The 24926-nt window shown below is 40.9% G+C and overlaps 6 protein-coding genes across 9 annotated transcripts; 5 read left to right on the plus strand and 1 right to left on the minus strand.

Annotated features, from left to right (window-relative positions):
• Positions 1 to 67: 67 nt before the first annotated feature.
• On the minus strand, positions 68 to 24674 carry goe (gone early). 3 transcript variants are annotated; one of them, NM_001298420.1, is made up of 11 exons: positions 24272 to 24674; positions 18279 to 18717; positions 17609 to 17944; positions 17378 to 17536; positions 2547 to 2810; positions 2336 to 2487; positions 2152 to 2279; positions 1538 to 2089; positions 1302 to 1424; positions 714 to 1217; positions 68 to 653 (listed from the first exon to the last, which is right to left on the minus strand). In NM_001298420.1, exons 2-11 carry the CDS (start codon positions 18595 to 18597, stop codon positions 566 to 568), a joined length of 2625 nt encoding a protein of 874 aa, NP_001285349.1. In that variant the 5' UTR covers positions 18598 to 18717; positions 24272 to 24674; the 3' UTR covers positions 68 to 565. The 3 variants fall into 3 exon arrangements, with proteins under 3 accessions (NP_001285349.1, NP_573160.1, NP_001285350.1); NM_132932.3 differs by having other exon boundaries at positions 17609 to 17959; NM_001298421.1 differs by lacking the exon at positions 24272 to 24674 and adding an exon at positions 18824 to 18846 and having other exon boundaries at positions 17609 to 17959.
• Positions 3855 to 5394, plus strand: TwdlX (TweedleX). Its single transcript, NM_167539.2, has 3 exons — positions 3855 to 3948; positions 4017 to 4767; positions 4874 to 5394. The coding sequence occupies exons 1-3, from the start codon at positions 3934 to 3936 to the stop codon at positions 5146 to 5148; spliced, it is 1041 nt and encodes a 346-aa protein (NP_728016.1). The 5' UTR covers positions 3855 to 3933; the 3' UTR covers positions 5149 to 5394.
• Positions 7711 to 8744, plus strand: TwdlY (TweedleY). Its single transcript, NM_167540.4, has one exon. It carries the CDS (start codon positions 7837 to 7839, stop codon positions 8578 to 8580), a length of 744 nt encoding a protein of 247 aa, NP_728017.1. The 5' UTR covers positions 7711 to 7836; the 3' UTR covers positions 8581 to 8744.
• TwdlZ (TweedleZ) lies at positions 10942 to 11632 on the plus strand (the record flags this gene model as incomplete). Its single annotated transcript, NM_167541.3, has 1 exon — positions 10942 to 11632. The coding sequence occupies one exon, from the start codon at positions 10942 to 10944 to the stop codon at positions 11572 to 11574; it is 633 nt and encodes a 210-aa protein (NP_728018.2). The 3' UTR covers positions 11575 to 11632.
• CG32568 (uncharacterized protein) lies at positions 13670 to 15682 on the plus strand. Of its 2 annotated transcripts, none has more exons than NM_001298422.1 (4): positions 13670 to 13947; positions 14003 to 14193; positions 14288 to 14621; positions 14668 to 15682. In NM_001298422.1, the coding sequence occupies exons 1-4, from the start codon at positions 13768 to 13770 to the stop codon at positions 14938 to 14940; spliced, it is 978 nt and encodes a 325-aa protein (NP_001285351.1). In that variant the 5' UTR covers positions 13670 to 13767; the 3' UTR covers positions 14941 to 15682. The 2 variants fall into 2 exon arrangements, with proteins under 2 accessions (NP_001285351.1, NP_728019.3); NM_167542.3 differs by having other exon boundaries at positions 14668 to 15403.
• Positions 15611 to 17129, plus strand: Twdlalpha (Tweedlealpha). The gene is made up of 3 exons (NM_167543.3): positions 15611 to 15701; positions 15784 to 16612; positions 16696 to 17129. Exons 1-3 carry the CDS (start codon positions 15687 to 15689, stop codon positions 17016 to 17018), a joined length of 1167 nt encoding a protein of 388 aa, NP_728020.1. The 5' UTR covers positions 15611 to 15686; the 3' UTR covers positions 17019 to 17129.
• Positions 24675 to 24926: the final 252 nt, after the last annotated feature.

The raw sequence follows: 24926 nt of genomic DNA on the forward strand, positions 1-24926 counted from the left end.
ACTGTTTCGAAAGGATTTTGGTTTGTTCCATGACGACCCCAAACAATTATAAGTTCCCTTTCCAATTGTGTGAAAAGTCATTCGCATTTAATGGTTCTTCAAAAATCAAATTCAATCAATTTATACAGGGTGGCAGACGGCGCTTAGCAACTAACTAAGTTATGGCTATCGAACTAGACTAAACTAGGCGTAGGGTTCGTACTTAAGCCGACTTGCTGCCCCACTTGGTTACTTCGTGTCCAATTGGAGCAGATTGCGAATGTGTGGCGTGATGTCAACAGTGGCTAGTCAATGTCAAGTCTGATCCTTCATGGTTAAGCTACGTGCTAGGCTTAATCGCTAAACTACAACTAGGGCGATGTGTGTGTGGTGTGGGGTCAGTGTCTGTCTGTATCTGTCAGGTGTATCGTGTATTCTGTATCTGTGTCTCTGGCAATGTGTGGGAGTAAAAAAAAAGTACAATAAATAGGTTGTTCCGTTTCGCAGCTGCCGAAGGACATCATCATCCGGTTCATCCACAGGGCTCTGGCTGAGGTGGAGGTCCTGGTGGATGGAAAATCGCATCTCAGAGCAGGTTGGAGCAAGTCGCCTCCGCGGCGGCACAGTTTGTGGAGCGGGGTAGAAACTGGATATGCTGCCATGTGGCGTTAAAGCTAAAATAACACGGAACATTATTGCTTATGGTGCTGGCAACAAAAGTAGCAACCACTCACAGATAACTCTCGGCCAGCTGGCTCTCTACGAGCGGCTTAATCCTGGCGTAGTCCTTGTCAGCAATTGTGGTGCTGCAGTGCTGCTGCATGTAGGAGAGCGTAAAGAGTTCGTTCTCGTTGAAAGACCTCAGACCGGGTATTCTCAAGCGCCTGGTAAGTCCAAGGGCCTCATAGGTATTAGCCTGATCGATTCCCGATCCCTGGATGGCACTGCCCGCATCGATGGCATTCACGAAGTTACTCAACGCCCTCGCTGCCGTTCGAGCTGCACTCAGCGTTACATGGAAGCTCTTCAGTGCATTACTAGACAGCTCATTCAGCTCGTGGACCAACCTCGGTGGCTGTCCTGCTGCCAGACAATTAACATCCGGCTGGGCATACCGAATCTCCGGTGCTGCATCACTGATATCCGTGCTCTGGGTGTTGAACTGCAGCAGGAAGGTGGAGAAGTTATCGATCAGGGCCTCCAATATATCAGTGCCTATGCGGGCAAAATTCACAGCTCTGCACAAAATGGAAAAGGAAAAGAAATCGAATAATTAGAAAGAGAGATCTCATCAAACAATATATATATTCTGTTTTACGTACACAGGATATCGGTAGTCATAGTAATTGGAGCTAATCAACACCTTAGAGACCAGCAGCATATTCAGTTTATTGGAGTAGGCGATGGCCTGTGGATTGTCCCTTGTGTACATCTCGGAAACAATGCTGTTGGTTGCCCAAAGAGAGCGGGATGGATGGATGCACGGATAGATGGGTTGATCGTGGAGAAAGTGTTAGAAAGTTTTTGGATCAGCAAATGTACATTGCGCAAGACTTACACATCCAGTATGGCCAGCGGTCCCAGCTTCTTTTCCATTTGCGATCGACGGAATGTCCAAATCCACTCCAAATGCTCCACGAAAAACACATTATTGAGTATCAGTTCGTTGTAGTATTGCGCAAGATAGGTGGGTTGCTGCAATACCTCATCGGGTATGCCAAACTGCAGGCGCATCTCGTTCAGTTTCTTTTGGATAAATTGCCTAGCCGCCGGCTCCAGCCATTTGGCTTGCTCCAGCGAATCTTTCAACTGATTCCGCAGACTGAAGAACATCAGCTTGAGGAGCTCCTCGTTGCCCTGGGTCTTGTTTAAGCCCCGGCTCTTGGACGTCATCGTTTCGAATTGCTGCCTGGGTGGCTGTTGCTGCAATGCATCCACCGCAAAGGGCAGCCAATCACGCACCACTTTGCTGCATATGAGCCACCTCGGATAGCTAGCTGTGCGTCCATACAACGCATGGTCGAAGGTCTCTGCCAAAGTGCGATACTCCTTGGACAAATGCGGCAACATTTTACGAGCCAGCGACCATACAATAAAGTTGTTAATAGGCCTATAAACAAAGAGATTTAATTAAGCGATAGCTCCCAGGGACTTATGTAGAATTGAACTTACTTCTTATCCGAAGTGGAGAGTAAAACAGATAGGGCATGCATAACCTCTGGATCTCGTACCAAAACCTCGGTGTCTTCAGTGATTTTGGTTTTTGGGAAAATGGCCTGCAGGGACTCCAGAATTGGCAACTAAATGGGAATCCATATTAGATCGTTATAACTTAAAAGAAATTAGCCTGGCTTACAGATGGTGCTTTTATCTTCAGATCGGCCAGACGCATTAGTTTATTTATCGGACGATTTGCATCAGCTTTGGCGTCCTCAATGTGATTAACAATGCGACGTTCATAGTGGAAAATATCGTCGGCAAATAGATCCGCTTCCCGTGAAACGATTCCTAAATAAAGATATAACTTTCATTACGAATACCAACACTCTCTTAAGCTCGAAACTTACCCATATTGATGGCAAAGTCCCGGAGGAGCAGCTTATAGCCACGAACCACTTCCTCGTCAGCATCGTTGCCATAGAAGTACTTGTCCGGCAGACCAAGTTCGCCCTCGTCCAGGGTGATCACATAGTCGTGGGGATTACTAAAGCCGTTCTCCACGGTGACGCGGTAGTAAGGAAATATGCCATGTTTGGCCTGTAGGACGACCAGAACCCGCTTGTATTCCCAGGATTGCAGTCGATTGGAGTCGCGGAATGCCTGCCAGCCATCTAGAAATTAATAAAGACGCTCAAATTAGTGGGATCATGCGAATAGTTCTGGTTCTATCGGTGGAAACCCCCCGTTTGGATTGGCTATGCGCTAATAGAAATTCCCCAGAGCCAATAGCCCATGGATTTTAACAAGAAAGTATCAGTTGCATGCACAAATTATACCATAGATCCGCAATATACATATATGGTATACACAATCAAGTTTATATTGACGAATATTGGTGGTTTATGGCAATTAAAAGCGCTAAAATGTTTGGCTGCTTGAAGTTTTTCGGGGCGCTCAATTCGTCTCCTCTTGCAATCATAAAATATTAAAACAAAAAAAAACAAATAAATGATAAAGAGAAAATTTGGAATGCCCTTTCTTAAGAAGTTCCTTTTAAAATCGTTGAAAAATGTGGCTTTTTACAATATATATCTTAGCTATTCAAAATACAATTTCACACTAAGATAATGTAAAAAAAAGGTACATAAATTTATTTTATAAGCTGGATGCAATGCAGTTTTTTCTTATTAAGCAGTATATTCTGTATTTCTGAACACTTGTTTTTGGTGAGATATCAATCAAAAGATCAAGAAATATTACTTCAAGATTATTATATATGTAAAGTACATGTTAGTATTGCCACCTTGAAGGCAACTCGCCATAGATTATCACTAATGGGGATCACTCATCAGCCCTACAAGTCTTTGTAGACACCATTTGACCCCCATACGATTATGACTGTCTTCCTCGCAAGCTTCATCATCCAGTCGAATGACATGCAGACATAGAAATTGACTGTGTTTCAGTTTGTTGACACCTGCAATTAGCACTTGATACTGATACAAAAAAAAGAAGCAAAAGATACAAGAAGAAATATATCAAAATACCAGCCGTGCTAGCCGGATTTCGTAGTTATAACACAGAGTTGGATTTTCGATTTTGGGATTTTTGGGTGTTATAGTTTTTTAACGATTTATTGCAAACCACTTTAATTAACTTCAATTAAAGTCAAATCTTGGCCGCTATATAAAAGGTGACAGTTGTTAGTGACTGGCATATCAATCCAGTGCAACAGCTCCAGGGCGACAGTTGCTTCTCCTCCTCATCCATCCATCCATTCCTACCAAGTCCAACATGAAGCAGTTTGTGGTAAGTCCAAAGCGAATCTTCACGGGGATTTCCAGAGCAACGTACTAAGAGACTTCGATAACCCTTAGGTTTTGGCCGTTCTGGCTGTGATTGGCGGTTCCCTGGCCGCTCCTCGTCCGGATGTCAGCCATCTGGCGGGATACAGCTACCAGGCTGGTGGTTACAATGGCAACCTGGTGGCCAATCAGGTGCTCAGTGCTCCCTTGACCACGGTGACCACCTCGTACCAGCCCACGGCAGCTGGTACCAACTACTACAGTTCGGCACCATCCATTGGTCAGCTTAATCTGGGCTCCTCCGGTTCTTCTGGTGTGGTCAACTACCAGGTGGGCGGCTCTGGCTCGTCCAGCTATCAAGTGGGCTCCTCCTCTGTCGGCGGTGGCATCGTGAACGATAACATTGGCCTGGCCGGTCTGCAGCCCGGACCCACCATCAACTACAACGAGCAGGAGTCGTACATCAGCCATCTGGCCAACTTCCAGCCCGCCCAGATCAACAAGCACTTCTACATCCACAGTGCTCCCGAGGATCACGATGAGCAGCAGATCGTGCGCTATGTGAATGTGGGCAGGCCCCAGAAGAACTACCGTGTGGTCTTCATCAACGCTCCCACATCCACCGCCAGCAAGGCCAAGATCATTGCCAACGTGGCGCCCGTTGAGGAGAAGACTGCCATCTATGTCCTGTCCAAGAAGTCTAATGCCCTGGATGTCACCGCCGAGGTGGTCACTCAGCGCCCTGTGGCCAACAAGCCGGAGGTGTTCTTCGTCAAGTATAAGACTCCTCAGGAGGCGGCCCATGCCCAGCAGACCATTCAGGGTGAGTTCAACCGTTACAATACTGTCAAATAACAAAATCTTTAAGATCCTAATTCACTTTTCAAAACTTATCAACTTCGAATTCTTCAAATATGTCACTCAAATAGCCAACTATGATGCTCTGGGTGGAAGCTCTGAGACCAGCAACGAGGGTGTGATTCCCGTTTCCTCCGTGATCGGTAGCCTGGGCGATAATGGAGCCTCCGGAGTGTTGACCGATGCCAGCGGTAGCGTGAACATTGTGGGCACCGGCGGAGTTCCAACCGTGGATGCTGGAGCCAGCTATGATGCCGAGGGCAGCCAGCGCCAGGTGATCAGCACCGTGACTACCGGCACCAATGCCCAGGCTACCTATCTGCCCGTGAAGCCGGTGAGGAAGTAGGTGAATCGCCTGGATTCCATTACATAATCCGCATCCACTGCCAATGAATGACAGACACAATCCAGCCTCGGAAGATTCGGACTGGATGGGAAAGCCCCTTGGGTTTGGGGCCCATTACAGTGGAATCTCGCCGGGGAAACCTTTGCGATTTTTCCTATTTAGTTTTGCCTTCGGCACTAATTCATATTTTTTGTGTATAATTTTTTTTTTTTTTTAAATAAAATTTAAGAGTTCTCATAGGCATTCAAAAAATGTAAAGCTCATGGAGTTCTTTTTGTCGTGGATCGATTGAAGTCACAATTGGGCATTAGTGCAACCATAGTGACTATAGATTTTCAGCTTTAAATGGAAATTCCTGGAGTGAATTGATCTGGTTGAACCGCCTGCATCTTGCATAATCGGAAAGCCCGCGATGCCGCCCAAGAAATACCAAATACTAATCCATGGGACACAGCCTCAACTATTTGGCAAGCTGCTCATAATTGTTCAATCCAATCGACTGGGCCCGTTCAACCCGTTCAAAACTCAACTCAAAAAGCCACTTGGGTAAATAAATTAGCGACTTAGGGGGGAAACTCAACTCGGAGTTGGAATTGGAATTGAAATCGGAATCGGAATAGCTAACGCTATCGGTGGTCGCCAAGGTCGCCATTTGGGCCAATGCAAGTCGCATTAAAATACCTGAGGGTATTAAATAAAAATTAGCCATACTAAATATATTATGCGGCAAATGCGGTCACGCCCGCAAAACAAATATATTATCAATTACAAATGGGAGGAGGGCAGAAATCAGTTACCAACTCCCATATCTCTTGCTCTCTCTCGGAAATCTGGCGATCTGCATATCAATGGGCGGCGGCGGCCAGATCTTTTGCATAAAGATAATCACACCTACTAAATAAAACCTACCGCGACGGACGGTAGCCGCCAAGAGCCGAGGTCCGAAGAAGATTGAGATCGAAAGATCGAAGATTTGTCCCTCGATTCGATTTCTATTACTGTCATCATCAATAAAATGTTACATAAATTTTCAGCACAGCAAGCGATCGCGATCGCGATCGCAGGTGGTTATAAATATGGAATGCCTAATTGATAATTATCATTTTGTTCGATTTTCCATAATCCACGGGCGATATGCGATCTATGCGATCTATCTGTGATCGCTGATCGGCTAATGGCTAAATTAGTCTAGTCGGATTGAAAATCGATTGGAAACTGTTAGAATACGGATTACTATCCATTCCATTGTTTGTCACCGCAAAGTGTCAATCGGTTTTATGCATTTATGCTCTGTCATCAATCTTGGCGGCCATAAATCCATTCAAAGGCATTATTCAAATATGCTCGATGAGTGCAAATTATGTTTTATGTGTTTATTTTGGCAATATTTATGCGACCTCCAAAGCGACGAGTGAATGTTGGTTCGCGTCTTGGCTTCTCAGCTGACTCACCCAATGGACTTTGCGTTGGGGTCACCATTTATGGTGACAAAAATATCGAAGCACCAGTCGAAATCGATGGGAAATTCCGGAAAGCGAATGAGATGGCTAATCGGAGCGGTAATGATTTGATCTTTTAAGGCAACGGAAATTAAATGGGACTCAATTCTAAATCAATACCATTTTCATTTTTCATAATATATAATATAATATAATATATGTAAAACTAAAGAGTTGCAAAAGAAGTAAATTTGAATTTATATATTTGTATATTTCTGTTACAAGCAAATATTTTTTCATGCAACTGTTTTGTTTTCACTTAATTATCAAGCGTTATAGGATTATTAAAGCAATAGTTTACATTCGTATAATGTGCTAAACATGATTTTAAAAGGAACTTCTGGATAATAAGGTCCTTATTAGCATATATATAATATATAATATCACATATAATATAGAAATAAATGTTAGCCTGACTGGCTTGCAGCCGTCTCCAAATATTCATTGATCAATCCAACTGTTATAGATATTCGCAAATTAATTGATAGGCCCGAAACTAATGATAGACGTGGGCAAACAAACTAAAAAAAAAAAAAAAACCCAGCAAACGTGTTTCTGGACAAGATTAATGCCGCCAGCGGTGATGAGGTGCCGTTTAATGAGATTCGCTAGGCCCCCATTCAATAGTTTCTTTTTTGCATGTAAGATAGGTATATATCAGCTAGTTATGAAGCCGTATATTTAGATATTTGCTAATCCATCGTGAATGCCCAGCCGACCGCCAGGGTCACCGCACCGCTGCGGCCCAGTCAAGTTCAATGTCAGAGAAGACTCTTTGTCCAATGGTTAGTCCAAGCTATGGTGGTTTCTATTGCTGTTGCTATTTCGGCTGCGTTCGTTCTAATTTGAATAAATTTTAGGTCAGATCACAAGGCGTATGCCATGCCAATGGATCCATAGGCCCAGAGAAGACGCTGATGACGATGCTTTGGATATCGAGAGCAGCGGCGACGATGATGTTATATGCGGCATTTGCATTTGCATAAGCGGCCAAACAGCGACGCCGACAGAGGAGGCAGCCATTTGACAATCGGAGCATATTTAAGACAAGTGGAGCGGCCCAAAATGCAATCATTGCCTCGCAGCAATTCGTCAACGAAGCATCCCAAACAGGAGAACTACCATTAAGGATTACAAACACTCGAGAAGGGATTACACATATAAAAAAAAAAAAAAAAAAAAAAACACCATGTTTGTCCACCAAGTGCTCGTGAGCTGCCTGATCCTGGTGGCTTTGACCCAAGCCCGTCCTCAGTACGGCTACGAACAGCCCAGTTCGGACATCTTCATCGGCGGTGGATCGGCGCCCGTTGGTGGTGTGGGCATCGGTGGCTCCTCCGGTGGCGGTCTGGTTAGCATCCAGCCACACCGTGGTGGCGACAAGTACCTGCCGCCGGCCAGCACCACCCTGGCGCCCATCATCAACAAGAAATTCTATCTGGTTTCCGCACCCGAGGATCACAGCAACGATGGCAAGGTGAAGCATCTGGTCTTGGGACGTCCGCAGAAGAACTACCGCGTGGTGTTCATCAAGGCTCCAGCCGGCGATAATGCCAACGTGAAGTATTCCGCCGAGTTTGCGCCACAGGAGGAGAAGACCGTCATCTATGTGCTCAGCAAGAAGGATAACGATGTGGACGCCAGCGATATTGCCACGCCCGCACCCACGCAGCCCAGCAAGCCGGAGGTGTTCTTCATCAAGTACAAGACCGACGACGAGGCCAAGCAGGCGCAGCAGGAGATCCAGGGCCAGTACGACAAGCTGGGAGGCACCAACGAGTATCAGGAGGACAACAATGCCCCCATCACCTCGGTGATCGGCAGCCTCGATGGCCTGAATCCCGATGGTAGCTACAACTACCGCCAGATCGCCAACCGTCCACCAGCAGTGGTGCCCAACTCGCAGTATCTGCCCAGTTTGCTGAAGCACTAGAGGATGTCGGTGCATCAGTAGATCATCTCTCCATCATCTAAATCAGAAAACAAAACACCCATTCTCGAACCCTGTTGTGTTGTATATTCTTAAGAACGCCCTCAATATTTTTTTGTATTTTTTTTTTTGTTATATCGAACCGTTGTTAATAAAAAGCTTATATTAAAAAAAAAAAATCATAAGCAATGTGTTTAAGTTTCTCAAAGAAATCTCGATTGCCATTTCTTTTATCAAGTGAAAATTAATGAAAAGATGCTTTGGAAAAATCTTCCAGTAATTTCCAATGTTTCTATTTTTTCAAAAATCTCACATTTCTTGTTTCACCAGTCCAATAAAACCATATGTAAAAATAGGTATGAAAAAAGTCAGAAGGTCAGTCATTTAAAAAATTAATAAAAATCGTATAAATAAAATTGAAATGTCTCATCGGCGCAATTAAATTAAAAACGAAATCAAAATCCAAATCAAAGTCAAAGTCAAAAATAAATCGAGGCAGAAACAAAAATTTTAGCTTTGTTTTCCCCAGATATTCAAATCAGCAGACACATTTCAATATATGTCCAAATCCAAAACCAAATCGGAATCGGAATTGGAATTGGAATCGGTCGGTATTCACAAATCGAAGCCAAAGCTGCCGTTAAAATTTCCAACAGAAATTAGCTTAAATGAAGTGAGAAATCAAAATAAGCTCATCAAATTTAATTAAATAGCAGAGTTTTATATTTTGATTTTGGCTTATTTCTCTTTATTTTGTTGCTTTGATTGGGCCATTAAACTGACGCTGCATAAACTCGGGCCAAAGATCGATTGATTAATGTTGAATCCGGAGCTAATGGCACCCCAAAGATACTCCACAAAAATTGTGGAAATTGAACCGAGGAAATAAAAACAGCCAAGTGCAAACCAATTTTGGACATCAGGGAAGTATATCTCTTCTCTTTATCGGCATTAGAGCATTAGTATTAATTGACATTTAATTGCGGCAATAAAACAATGTGTGTGTGGGAAAAATAAAAGATACTACTACTACTTTTGGCTCACGCAAAAAACTTTATGCAATTCCCAGCTAGTCAGTTGATAAATAAATAATCTTTTTAAATACTGATTGCTATTTTTGACCCCCCCAATCTCTTTATCAATTATCATTATCCGTTGACCTCCCCCAAATGTCATCTAAGAATGACCCAAAAAACAAAAAACAATTCATGCCAACTTTAACATCTTCATAGGCCACTCATCTAACCCACTTATCTATGCGTATGCCGCATATGGCTAGACAATTTTTCTTAATAAAAATCGAGCATAAATCAAATTAGCCGTACCACTTTGCTTAAATGCGACATGAAAGTGTGGGAATTACGCGCCAATTTATGCAAATCCAATGCACATACACATATACATACAATATAAATTCGTATATAGCCTATATATAGCCATTGGTGATATTTTAATTGTCTCTTGTTGACAACAACGAGCAGAAAACGAGAAAAAGAGCCCAAATTAATCTACTAATCAGCGACGAGGCTGCGAACCAAATACAACTAAGTGAATTCGAAATTGACCGAGAGATGCAGATGGTAAGCGATATCAACTAGAGTTGGCCAAGATCATTAGTCAATGATGGGGGCGTCGGATGCTGGGATCAATCGCGCCCAAAATGCCTACGATCCATAGAGCACATCAATATCCGAATCCCACCTGATGATAAATGATCTGCAGATCGGTGATCTGAAGAGCATAACGAAAAGGTATGTCAAAACCGAAGCAAATCAAAATTTAATTAATTACTTTTAAATTAAGTTAGGGGATTTTTTGGGGTAATCGGGTTTTCAAGTGAATTTTCAAGGCCATTCGGCCATGAACTTCTTGGATTAAAGAACAAAAGAGCAAAACGGCGTTGTAAACAATTAAATATAGATAAAACTAGTATTTAATTAAAATATTTCATTCCGAATGGCAATTGTTTTACTATTATTTATTAATTAAATTATATACTTTAACAAGGATATGGTGAAACTTTTATTTTACTACAACATTAACAAAGCCAACTAATGTAATTTAATAACTTTTTCTGTAGCAAAGACCTAGAGATAACATGTTTATTATGTAATCGAGTAATATAAAAACCCTGAGGCAGCTTCTTTCTGTTCCCACATTTTCACGCACAATTAAGTTTTGAGCCAAAAGCAAGTTCGTTGCTTAAGTCTTTTGTTTGGCAGCGATTTGAGGTCGACAAAATATGTGATAGAGCTAATTTTCACAAATTTTCATTCCTATCGGTCTGTGCAATCTAAGTAGATCTCGTTTAAAAGTGAACCAGAGATGAAAAACCCAAGTCAGTTGTCTTCTGCAATTCGTGAAATGTTGAACATATTTGTGTGGTTATCACTTTCGTTGATTAGTCTGTCCTGGGCACAAGGATCGCGTTATTTACCACCACCGAATCCGGCCATGGAACCCATCATAACCAAGCAGTTTTACAGCATATCACCCGCCGAAGATCCTGAGGATCTGGAGCCAAGAACGAAACACTTGGTGATCGGACAGCCACGCAGGAATTACCGAGTGATTTTCATCCGCGCTCCAACGGGAAACAGCGAGCATGTGAAATATACGGCGGAGTTGGCACCTCAGGAGGAGCGAACTGTGATCTATGTGCTGACCCGGAAGCAACAGGAATTGGAGGCCGCCGATATTATGGCACCGCAGCAGAAGTCTCAAGTCGAACAGAAGCCGGATGTATTCTTCATCAAGTACAAAACCAACGATGAGGCAGCGGCTGCCCAAAGGGAAATCCAAACGCAATACGATCAACTTGGTGGAAATACGGAAATCGCAGCGCCCTATGTGGCGCCCATTAAATCGGTGATTGGAGCACTTAGTAGCCCCCAATATCCAGCAGCTCCATATCCAGTTCAAAGACAATCTCCTGGCTATCACTATGATAGGCCCGATAGGTCCACAATCTTGGCGCCAGTGGAACGAACTAACTGAAGCGCCGATTATATCCGCATACTATTTGCATATAATTGATAAGACATTTCCACCAACGAATTTATCACACAACTCGGCAATCGCGTAAAAAGTTTTTGTTTTTTTTTTTTGTTTTTTTGTTTAGCATAATTTTTGCAAACTTTTTTATCTGATTTGCTTTGTGTTTAAAATAGATACTGACAAAAGTGCTTTGACCCTGTGACAAAGGAGAAGAATTCGAGATGAATTTGCAAAGGGCTTATTTATTTGCCCATCAGGTGGTTTTATCAAAATTATTAAAATAACATATATATATAGATAATTACAACAACCAATAAACAAATATGGAATATGAAGTACCCCTTTATTTTCTTATATGTATTTGTGACATTTTCGTATTTCTGAATTTCAGGGGCTCCGAAATTTCGTTTTAACTTGATAGTTTGCCAAAAAAAATTGAATCGTAAAAAAAACAATCTGCATAAATTTTGCAAGTCGCAACCGAAAAAAGAAACCGCAAAACGGCAATGCAGTTTTTTTATGATGTGTCTCCTCTGTGGCTCTGCTAGTTTATCTTCTTTTGGATTTATTTGCATTTGCATTTAATTAATGGGATTTTTTTTAAAGCCATTTTTGGGCATCAAGTGGGCGACCTTTTTTTGATTGGCAGCAGCAACAATTTGGCAGCAATTAATCTTGATGGTTGGTTGGCCAAAACGCGAATAAAAGCCAAGGTCGCGGCGAAAATTCGAAACTAAAAAGTTCGATTCTAAGTCGCCAAACTGAGCCTTTTCACACTTCATTGTTTTCTCTAAAATATTGAGCATTTCAAGGTGGCCAAAATAATATAAATAAATCACATATTGGTTTTAGCCAAAAGCGCAAACACAGACAATGGGCCTAAATCGGCCCTGCCCAAAACGCATTCAAATTATGGCAATTATATTGAAATTTTTCATCAACAAAAAACCAGTAGAAACACTCGGCCAACGATTTGTGGTTTTGGAATTTCTGCTTTTAGCAGCCTTAACTAAAAATAGACCATGACACAACGCCATCTATGCATATTTTCTCGTATACCCTTTGTTGGATGTATAAAAATGAAGAGAAATAATAAAAAAAAACACACTAAACACTACCAATAAATGTAATAAAATTATGCAGCTCATAGATAAAGAAATATTAAAATAATATAAGTGCCTAGGGTATTTCCTGTTTTGTATATATATATATTATCAAATCCTTTGCGGCACTTTGTTTGCCATGCCGCCGAACTTATCAAAACTAATGATATAATTTATGGGCTAACAAAGATTTGTCAAAACTGCGAAGATCAAAGCGGAAACCTAAAGTCCAACAATAATTGAAATGCCATTGCAACAACAGAAAGCCGACTAGTTTCTTTAAAACTCAAAATGAGTTTAGTTTAATTCAAGAGGCAGATTATGTAAGAAAGTTTATCATCAATCTATTAATTTTCATGAATTTAGAGTGAACTTTTCAAATACAAGAGTATACAGCATTCAAAATTAAAGCTCTGTATGAAATCAATGCCAATAAATTGCTGCGCCTGTGGCTTCAAAAAATAATAACGCTCTTAGTGATGCTGCTTAATTCCTCCAACATAATTAAGCTCTTGTTAACAATGGCTTAATACGTCAAACTAAATGCCAATGGCGGAAGCAAGTTCTATTCCAAGAACCAAACAAGCCAGCAAAAAAGAAATCCCAAAAAAATCAAGAAAAATCACCGGCGAAAAGAAAAGAACCAGTAAAAAAAAAAAATAAAGAACTCACTGATTCTTTCAGACATTTGTTTGAACAACGAAGATAGCAAACAAATTGCGTCCATCAATCAAGATGGTCAAAGCTATAGTTTCAAGTATATGCACACATGTTCAAACATTCTTTTTTAAATGGTGAACGCGATTGAAAGAGAATTTCCAAAGGAAATTGAAAGCACTGCGAATGAAAGTTGGCTTACATAATTCCATTGCAAATTGTTTTGTTGAAGAACAACTTTTGAAAATATCTAATCAAATAGTCCTTGAATTACATCATATATTTTTATGTCAAATCACATTACCTATTCCTTCGCTTTCAACTTGTGAATAAACCTCACTTCTCATTGAAGGGCCGATTAACGAACACATATTCCGCTTCTCGAAAAAAAAAAATTCCCAAAAATTTTTTTTATATTTTAAACAATCCTAAAATGAATAACTCCAAACGCTCGCGACTCAGCGACAAGGATGAAGGTCCGTGCAAAATTCGAAAAGCGACCAACCTGTCGGATAAGAAGGCAATCGTAGATCTATTCTCTAGTTTCGTGAATACACATCATTTTCGACCCAACCCCGATGGTCAGAGGATTGATAAAATAATTGTAATAAAGGTGAGTGCAATAGATCTTAAAGAGTTTGGAGTTAACTAATTACTAATTCCTATAGTTAGTGGAACGCTTAGAAACTACAGATGTAAATGATCGCAAATTTATGCAGAGTATATTGCGGCGCGTCTATTTAAAGTGCACCGACTTGCGTCTATTTATTCGAAATCAGCTCAACGATGTATTCTTTCGATTGATTTTCGAAGGAACTGACTTTCATTGCATCCCAGAAATTCTGGAAATTTACTATGAGTACGTTTTTTTTTTTTTTTCAAAGCTGCTTTGATATGTTGCTTGATAAATATTTTTTTTCTTTTTTCCATATTTTTTTTTTTTTTTTGAACAGTATAATCAAGGGATTTACTCAACCATATGAGACTGAACATGAGCAACTGCTCTTTAAGATCCTTTTGCCTTTGCACAAGCCGCCATCGTTAACAAAGTATTTTCATCAGCTGATAAAATGCATTATTGCATTCCTTAACCAATATCCATCTTTCATTGAAAAATATGTCAAAGGTCTTCTACGGCTCTGGCCGAAGACGTCCTTTACTAAGGTGACATTGTTTCTAAGCGAGATTGCCAGAATTTTGGTAATAAAAAATGAGCAAGAGGTCAAGAAAGTCATGCTGACGATTTTTAATCATATTGCAAAATGTCTGTGTGATGAAAGCAATAAGGTAAGAGTCGACCGAATTAAAAATGGTATTAATAATTACCTTTCAGATAGCCGAGCACACTCTTCTTTTGTGGAAAAACAATGCGGTTTTGGAGGTTATACATCGAAACCACGCGCTCATCATGCCCATTGTATATCCACACGTATTACGCGTATTGATACGTCATTATATGAGAAAACCAATGCAAACGAATGCCTCCATTGCTTTATGTACTTTACTAAAAATGAACAATCCGATGCTTAGATGCCTGACTACTGTATGCATGAGCACCGATCATAGACCGATGAAACACGACGCCGAGAATTCTATACCTAAGTAGATTATATAAGAACTACATTAATGATAACAACAGAAACATTGCATATTTATTTTATATGTCAATATTTCTTAACACTTCATACTTTACAAACCATAAAGAACTTTTAGCACAATCGAAATATATCTGCAAGCGGGCTAATCTTTTCAATGCTGATCAAATTAAGACATAAACACGTTCCTGCATATACATGATCAATCGCCAAAAATTAATCAATTAATCGAGGATTTTATACGGACTTTTGCATACAACTTAAAAATGGTGGCTTGATAATTATCACAAAACAATATGACAAAACGGAAAAAATGCAACCGAATTTCGTGCGTTGTGTATTCGTGGTGGAATTGAAAACGATATTTTGATAGTGATGCTGATATGGATATTGATATTGATCCACCTGCGATCAACAACGTCGACGACCGGCAAATATATATGAACTCGACTATGATTTATGATCGCACCGAATAAAAAAAAAAAAAAAACAAAACGAGCAACGCTGGACAACAGGTCATATTAAAGGAAGCGCGAAAGAGACGGTGCCAAGAGGTGCGACAGAGAGGGCCACACAAACAAGTCAAATGTCAGAGGTTCGGCATAGTGAAATAATTGAGCAATTAATTAAACCGGCGAAAAGAAAAAAAAAATTATAGAAAAATCGTAAGAAGCGGAGGAACCAATATTCGGTGTATAAAAGGCCACAAATCATCAAGGGGGAGCATCATTAAGCCAACAACTGAAAACCATTCAACATGCGTCTATTTGTGGTAAGTTAACTGACGGATTAACCGGAGGAACAACCGCAGGATTAACGCCGGAGGATTACATTATTTTTTTTTGTGTTTCTAGACACTTTGCTCTCTGCTGGTTCTTAGCCAAGCCAAGCCCCAGGGCTATAACTATGGCAGCGGAGTGTCTGGTTCTTTGACCACGTCCGGTTCCAGTGGAGGATCCAGCGGCGGTTTCCTGACGGCTCCCAGCCATTCTTCGGTGGCTTCCTATGGACCGCTGGGCGCATTCCAGACCGCCAGCGTTGGCTCCCTGGTGGGCAGCTCCTCTGCCCCCCATTCGGTGAGCCACTATGGCGGTGGTAATGGAGCCACCTACACCACTGGTGGCGGTAATGGCCACGCAGCCACCTACTCGACTGGTGGACATGGAGCCACCTACTCGACTGGAGGAAATGGAGCCACCTACAGCACTGGTGGCTCTTCCAACTACGGCGGTAGCTCCTTCACTGGATTTGGACCCACGCCCAACATTGGATTCGGTGCTCTGGCCGGCTATCAGGCACCCACCTACCAGCAGCAGCAAGAGCAGGAGGTCCAGCGTGGCTTCCAGGAGCCCATCATCCACAAGCAGTTCTTCACCGTCGCCGCACCCGAAGAGCATGAGAATCTGGAGCGCTCCAAGCATCTGGTGATTGGACGCCCGCAGAAGAACTACCGTGTGGTATTCATTAAGGCCCCATCCTCAAGCAATGCCAACGTCAAGCTGTCCGCCGAATATGCACCCAAGGAGGAAAAGACCGTCATCTATGTGCTCAGCAAGAAGGACAACCAGCTGGAGGTCAACGATATTGCCACGCCCGCACCCACGGTGCCCAGCAAGCCGGAGGTCTTCTTCATCAAATACAAGACCGACGCCGAGGCCTCTCATGCCCAGCAGCAAATTCAGGGTGAGTTGTCCGCATGTTGGCACAGTTAATTAGGATATTTGCAAAACTGGTACTGATTACATATCGTTCTTATCATCCGTCAGCCGAATACGACAGGATCGAAGGAACTTCAGAGCACCAGGATGGTGGTGTGGCTCCCGCTCAGTCGGTTGTTGGCATTTTGGATGGTGGTGCTATTGGTGCCGCAAGCTCTGGCAGCTCTAACTACGTTTCCGGAGGCACTACTGGCTCCACTGGCGGCACCTCTCACTACGTTTCCGGTGGCACTGGCTCCACTGGTGGCAGCTACACTACGACCTCGTTGTCCGGCGGCACTTCGGGCGGAATCACAGGAGGAGTCATCTCCGGTGGCAACATCATCAAGAATGCCCAGAGTGCCACCTATCTGCCACCCAATGGCAAATAGATGTTGTTCATCAGAATAGTGATAAATAGCCACCAATTTTACTGTACAGTCATGCAATAGTCAAAGGTTTTTTTTTTAAACATACATAAATACACCGAAATACAAGAATATAAATAATGGTCTCGATTTTTTAAGTGCAACGAAGAATGAAAAAACCGGAATTTAAAGCTGAAGGCCCAAAAGTTATCGGAACAAAACTTCCTAATGTTTTGGTCAATTTGGTCAACACTTTAACTAAGAAGCCTAAAAGTATGTCATCTTTTTGTATAGAGAAAAGCAATAAGTTCATAGCAAAGCAATCAGCATCTTTCCGTGCACATAACCCCCGAAAAGTGTAGGTAATCATTACTAGAACTCACACACTGCATTAATGGCCCGTTTCAGGAGCAGATCCGACTGGCTCTTGTCGAGGACATCGGTCTCGCGGCAACTGCGATATAGACTGCTCACCGTGGACTCCACGGAACCCTCTTGCGAATTTGGCAGCATTGCAATAAATCGATTCAGTTCATTGAGTTCTGTGAAAAGATATAGTATATACATGAATGAAATGGCAGAAAGATGGGTAAAGGGGATAAAGCTCGGCTCACCCTGATACTCATTGTAGGTCTCGTAGTTCCACTCGCCGCGTTTGATCACAAAGTACTCATGATTGGCATAATCGCTGGCAAAATTGCCGCATGCCCACTCGTATGTCTCGTGGCAAGGACTCTTCGAGGTGTTGGCCCACAGGAGCAGCTGCCGGCTGCTCTCCACGCACTCCTTATCCAGGCAGAGCGGCGCCCGCAGGTAGAAGGGCACCTCCGGCCAAAAGGCCAGCAGCAGGATGATGATCAGCAGGAGCAGGGCGCACAGGCAGGCGGTGGTTACGTACAGGATGCGTCGCTTGCGCGACAGGCTCATCAGCGCGTCGAAGGATCGTCGGCCTGGAAGCAACAAGGCTATCATCGGGCGAGGGCCAGGGATAGGAAAAATGTGATATTAATGATATGAGGATGGAACTGGCTACAATTATGAAAATTAAAGAAATTTAAGAATCAAATTTAAGTCATACTTAAGAATGAACACTACAAAAGTAGTTTAGATCCCTAATTATATTTAGAATGTTTAATTAAATGAGATTTACTATGTATATTTACGATCTTCTTCTATTTCAAGAACAATTAACTTAGAAACACGAAGCTACATATACTTTATAAGCAAAAAGTTAACCCTAATTTGAGAATGAATGGATATATGAATGGATCATGCTTTCCACACCTCTCAGTCCATTGGCCGATGGATGCGTGGAGTTGGGTGTGATTGCCGCTGGTGTCCTGCCACCTGCTCCTCCGGCAGCGACCTCGTTGAGGGCATCCTGGCGCGCCGCCTCCAGATCCTTGGGCGTCAGATGTGAACCGTCGTCCATGTGCAACTTCTGCTGATTGGTGGTCAGTGGAGCCGTTTCGCTGCCCTCGATCTGCTGCAGCTGCTGCTTGCCACCGATCTCGTCCTGGCTGTTGTGCAGCTTGAAACTGCGGTCATCCACCTCGTCGATGGCGCAGATTGACGGTTTGTACTTGCCCTGATTGATGGCCATTGCGTTTGGATGTGCAACTCGATGTTTCCCCAGCTGATCAGCCGATTTAAGTCGTGCTCTCGTCGTTTTCTACCGCTCAATTCAGATGATTCGGCATTTTCAATCACTTCCTAAGTAGCTCTGCAAGTAAGACAAGGAAATCGTTGAGAATTTTTTACAAAGTGAGTATAAAAATACACGGAATTCCAGGCGGTATAACCCGTCTCTTGCTAATCAAAAAGATTACCTTGAGACATGATATACGGACATGGTTATACACCCAACCACCCACCAAGCGCTGGCAATAAAGAAACCTTTTTGTTATGTGGAGCATCGGAGATAAGTGAAAATTGCCCAGAGATAGCAACCACTTGATGCCTGAGATCCACAGCTGCGGCCAACGAAGTGGCACCTGGATGTTTGCAAAAAAGTAATTCGATAATCTACGGGATTGCTTTTCAAAAGTTAAAAAGTCATTATTAAGTTAAATTTAACATACTTTTTTAGGTGATGGTAAATCAAAAACACATTCTTTGCGATTTCGAAATACAAATTTAAACGGAACATTCTAGAACTATATATAATTTTTATAAATGAAATATAAAAGCGATTAAATAATTATCCAAGAACACCGGCTATATATTCGCTCCTAAGCGCACATACATATGTATATGTTGCCTGCATTCTTGTTCAACATTTGACTTCTTTTCAATTTTAAATTGACAACAATTGCTGGCAATTTGCACTGGCGAAAGACTTCGACTGGCGAAAATATATATATCCAAATATGTGGGAGGGAGACCTCAAAAAGAAAAAGGGGAAAGAGACAGAAAGAACGCTGACTGTTTTTTTTTTACGACATGCATAAATTTCTATTGAGCGCCGTGCAAATAATTAAAAATGCAGCGACGTCTCGGTTGTCTTAAAAAATTAAACTGGGTTAATTGCTAATTGCACGAAAAATCTGTCTGGCAATTTAAGCAAGTTCGATAGTATTTTTTTTTTTAGAATTTATATATTATTAAATTGACAACGAGCTGTTAGGATAAATCCAGCCATTGGCAAAGTATTATCTTATTTTGGAGCATTGATTGGCTATATCAATCGTTATATAGTATTGGATCTTAAAAAAGTGATCTATTTGTATGGCAGGCCGCTTTAGTTTCGCTCCGCCGACCGCCAGAGGGCGTCACTTCGCTGTGTTTCTGTTTCTCTGTGGTTATGCTAGACTTGAAATAGTTTTCCACCTTTTGTTTTCGCCGTGAAATCGTATAGCATTTTTGTCATTTAATCCGCAACGAAAGCAACCAATTCACCCACACAATTGAAATGGGGAGGCGGCAGGTTAATTATGAAACTACATACAATGCACGCGAGAGTTTATGAAGCGCAATTCGAGCATCAGCATCAGCACATGATGTTCAAACAAGCAGGTTTTTCTACTTCTCTTGAAAATAATACATTTTCCAGCATTGAAAAATCCATTTTACAATGCCAGGCGGACATTACCAGCCCGTGAATCACAATTACATTTAATTAGAAGAGCCCTCAGCGCATTGGCATTTGAAAAAGAGTTCGATATTCAATCTAGATTTCGTTTTTCAAGCCCCTGCAAATCTTTAAATTCCCAAAATAGCGATAAGTTGTGGTCAGTTGTGAGGATTTGGCCGGTTGAAAAATAATATGTAGTATAAGCGGAGAGGGGAAAAAAAACAATGAAAACGGCTATTACTTATCTTATCGGGTTGAGATTATTGCTTAATACATTGCTCATTTCTAGACGCCGCTACTAAGACATTCTCCGTCCATTTTTCATTCAGCCTGATAAGTTTTACTTTTATATAGTTCACGGTTAGCATAAATCAATTTCGTAACATTCAGCAAAGATTAGTTCTGTAGATTGCCTAAGGGATTAATTAAAAAAATAAAGGTCTGGTTAAAATTCGGAGAGCCATAAACAATTATCTCCGCACTCTATATCTCCGACATTATCTGTCCTATATATCCCTATATAGCCATAGCCACTCGAAAAAAACTGAAGGTTGCGATGAAATATGGCGGTGCTATGGACGACTATCTCAGGTTGTTGAGAAATGCTGGGAGAACCTGTCTCCATATCAAGCGATAAGATCTCCACAAGAAGTCGTATAGAGATAAACGCGGATGACACACTAAACTAACTGAGGAACTTGAAAGCATTATTGAGAAGATTTCTGAAGTTTAAAAAAAATCTTGAAATATTGAAAACTAATTAATGTAAATGTGTACTTTAATCAGGTCCTAGAGCATATGCTTTTTAATATATAATACTACGAGTATGTATATATTATATACTATACTATATATCTTATATTACTATATACATAATATACTACTACTACTATACTCTTCTGAATTTTTTCAAAAAAAATTTTCAGAGCTTTTACAATGAATTAACTTTGACTTTCTAGCTGCAGCTTCAAGAACTCGTAGAATACTGAAATTTCACTCTCAACCCTTTCAGTGTGTTTCATATTTCTGCTGGCTTTAATGCCTTTAAATATTTTTTTAAGAAAAATTAGTTGCCACTTCTCGGGTTTTATGGGCCACTTTGTCAGCTCAAAGAACGGCTGCCGCAGTGGCGAAATTTCATTAAAAAAAAATCATTAATTATTGGGGACACACGCTTCGGCCAAAAACAGAGCTCAATTTCATCATGATAAGAACTATCAAGTTGCAATTGCTTTGATTTTGAGGTTTTTTTTTTCTGAAGCCTGATTTATGCATATTTGGCTTGATTCGATTATGGATTGAGAAGCCATGGCCATGGCGAAACTCTAGTTTGGACTGAGTTTATCTCAGCCACTAGAAAATATTGAGATGATGCGGCGTCATTTAGTTTGGGGTGGATTCTCGATTATTGTTCTTATTCCTCGAGCGCAGCGCAATTGAAAGTTGAGACGCAGTTCGATTGGGGATGGGATGGAAATAATACAAAAGTGAAGAGGTGTGGGAAATTCCCTTTGGAAGTCGAAGATAAGCTTTGATAAAATCCGAAAGCTGCACGGAGCTCAATGAAAGTGCGAGTCAGCACTTATTTTTGTTTTTTATATATACACAATAACAGTAATAACGAATCATGTTTCGCTCCAAAATTATATTCCTATTTCATTACAATTATGAGGCAATAATTCTTAGCCAAAGTGAAATATGAAGACATTATTCATTCACAGCATATTTAGGTGTTTATTGTAATATTTCCGGGGTAGCGGAAACCCCAAAGAAAAATGAAAGAAAATCGGTGCTTCCTTTGTGTGACCAAAAAAAAGAAAATAAATAAAATAACAAGGCGGCATCGACTTTCCCCTTCCATTTATTTGCTTTCCAGTTCGAGTTACCATATTTGAACATGCCGCGCATAAATCACCGACGACCATATCATATATATACAGATAGGTTGGGAAGACCATAAATTCCCTGACTACTTGTGACAGGCGTTATAAAACGTAATGCTGTGACTTAAAAAATCATACTCATGCTAAACAGATATTAGCCATACAAACTAATACATGGAATTAGAAAATCAATTTGACTTTGCGGCTAATTGAGTGTGGCGTACTTTTGACAGCGATTTTCAGCCCCCATGTCGAAGCCAATTTATACGATTTTTTGTGCCCCGCGCTATTGACATTTAATTTGAGTTAATGGCACAGCGAACAACGCTGTAGTATTATCAAAAGTGTTGATTGGCCAGCTTTGGGTGCGATGATAACCTTGTCGCACCAAACCCCCCAAGCCACCAAACCCCCAGTCCACACCTTCCACCCACCGACCATCGCAATCAGTTGTTAAATGTGTCAACAATTTGTCGTCAACTAGTCAAAGTCACTAAAAAAAAAGTCGACAAATTGAGAACTGCAGAATGTGAATGTTTGCTTATGCAACTTCGCTTTCGAACGAGACAAACACTCCAAACATGGAAACCTAATTAATTGAGCTGGCTGAGAACATTTCTAAGATTTTAGAACACTGTGATGCAAATAAATGTAGCTTTTCCTGTGTATTTCCCAACCATTTAAATGCAAGTCAATCAAAATGTATAGGGAAATGCATTCAGAAACGTATTTACATTTTTTGCGGGAATTAGTTTTTTATTTTATAGCACATTTTAAATGGATTTCAAAACCAATTATCTGTTGAACCTATCATATTCGATCGACCAAGTCTGTAAGTCAGTCAGTCTTTGTGATCTTAGCCCTCGTATGCAAAAAGCACTCGAGCGGAATGCTGAAACCGTAAAACGTTTAACGGAAAAAGGTGCGGTTAAGGTTAGCTTTTCAAGTGTTTTTTTTTTTATAACTTTTTGTTTCGATGGACAGAAAGTGCGTAACGAGTGACGCAGACAATGGAAAAGTGACGAATGCGGGCGGAGGCGTATATTTGGTACAAAAAATACTCGTAGGAGGGAGTTTTTGGGGATTTGGTAGTCCCAATTTTGTGCGTGAGCATTACAATGGAGGATACAGCGATGAAGAATGGAGGCTTCACTTTTGCACATGCTCAAAATGCTAAATTCATAACGGTAATCCAAAAATAAGTGGGCCAAAACGGAAGAAGCAGAGAAACAGATGTGTGTACTGGGGTAAGGACAACAGGAAGTACATACTTTAAATGTCATAATTATCCACACAGTCATAAAATTATCAAAAACAAAAAATAACGGGGGAAAGATACAAGAATTTTCTTACTAAGTATTACCATCTGCTAGAATGATTTTATTATGCAATGTGTACCAAAATAATTGTTTGCGTGTAATGAAAGCAACATATTTTCAAAAACTGCAAACTAGCTAAATACGCAATCAGGCGTTAAGATCTGTAGATTTGTGCCCAAGATCAAGGTTATTTACGACGTTTTTCAATGTCACCGGCTTATTATCTCAAAATTATGAGTTCTTGTTGTTTTTTTTTTTTTTTTTTTTTGGACGTGATGCAGTGATCCTCTGATTCTTCTTCTTCTTCTTCTGCCAACGTCGACGTTCTTACGCATTAATTACGGGAATTTCGGGAAAAGGAAAAAAAATAAAAGAATTGACACGGTCGCATTTGCAGCGAATGAGGGGGGAGGAGGAGATGGCGAAGAAGAGAGAGCGACACAGAATTGTTGGTATGTCTGTTGGTCGTTCACACGAAAGAAGATCGCGATGTTCATTCATGGGAAGATTGCGAACGAAACGAATTGGTTTTTTGAATACACCGATTTTAGAAAAAGAAAGTCGATAACCTCTATACACACAATTAAAAAATAAATTTATATAAATCTAACTTGGTTTACAAATATATTCGGTTTTCATTCAGTCATTTATGTCCGTAAGTCCAACGATCTTTACACATCATCAGTCGCAAAAGGGTGATATGAAGTCCTGATCACAATACCGATCGACGTGTGAACGAAGTATCTGATCGGTTTTTTTTTATTATTTTTATTTTCTTTTTGTTTTTGCTTTGGCCACTTGCTAAACCGGTTATGCCGGCATTTCACACACACTCAAGCACACACACACTGCGACACTTTTCCACCTTCGTACAAAAACAACAACAACAAAACGGTGGCTTGAAGTGCGCTTACATTTACGCTCTCTCTCTCTCTCTGTCTCTTTCACAGGCACATACGCGATTGGAAATTCCTCTGCAGAAGGAAAATCTTAGTTTTTTACCTTTTTGTTTATAGCTCATTGGCATTCCGAAATATTTGCATCCCGCCACAATTACAAATATATTTTTTTGCAAAAACACACACTCGAAAAAAAATCAGGCAGTACACATACGCGCGAATTTTTTGGAGGTTTGCTTTGAATTCTTACGCGCTCAGCAACAACAACAACGAGAAACCGAATAAACCGCTATGTTCGCCTTCTCAATGAAAACAGGGTTGTGCGTATTTTAAATTCGAGTTCAATTATTTTGTATCCTTAACAAGAATTCAAATACCAACTTCTTATAATTTTCGCGGCGGTTTATGATTTTTTTTTTTTTTAATTTTTAAACGGCAAACGACATCCAAATCAACGGTCGTAGTTTTGTTTTGTGACGATTTTTATGGCGATGGTCACTAGTGATGGACAATCGGAGCCGCAATTGAAATCGAAAAACCATCTCTATATATCAGCGCGAAATATCGCCAACGTGGAAAACTTGGGTAAGGTGGGAAAAATTGCTATGAAATAGCAAAGACATAAACCGGAAAAGGAACTGCCAGAAAAACGTTATTCTAATTTAAAATAGCTCAAGATTATTGTGCATGTGTAATGAAATTATACCGTACATTTCAGAGTCTCGAACCCAAATAATAATAAATCATAATAATCATAT

This window comes from Drosophila melanogaster, chromosome X, assembly GCF_000001215.4.
Source record: "Drosophila melanogaster chromosome X".
Classification (NCBI taxonomy): domain Eukaryota; kingdom Metazoa; phylum Arthropoda; class Insecta; order Diptera; family Drosophilidae; genus Drosophila; species Drosophila melanogaster.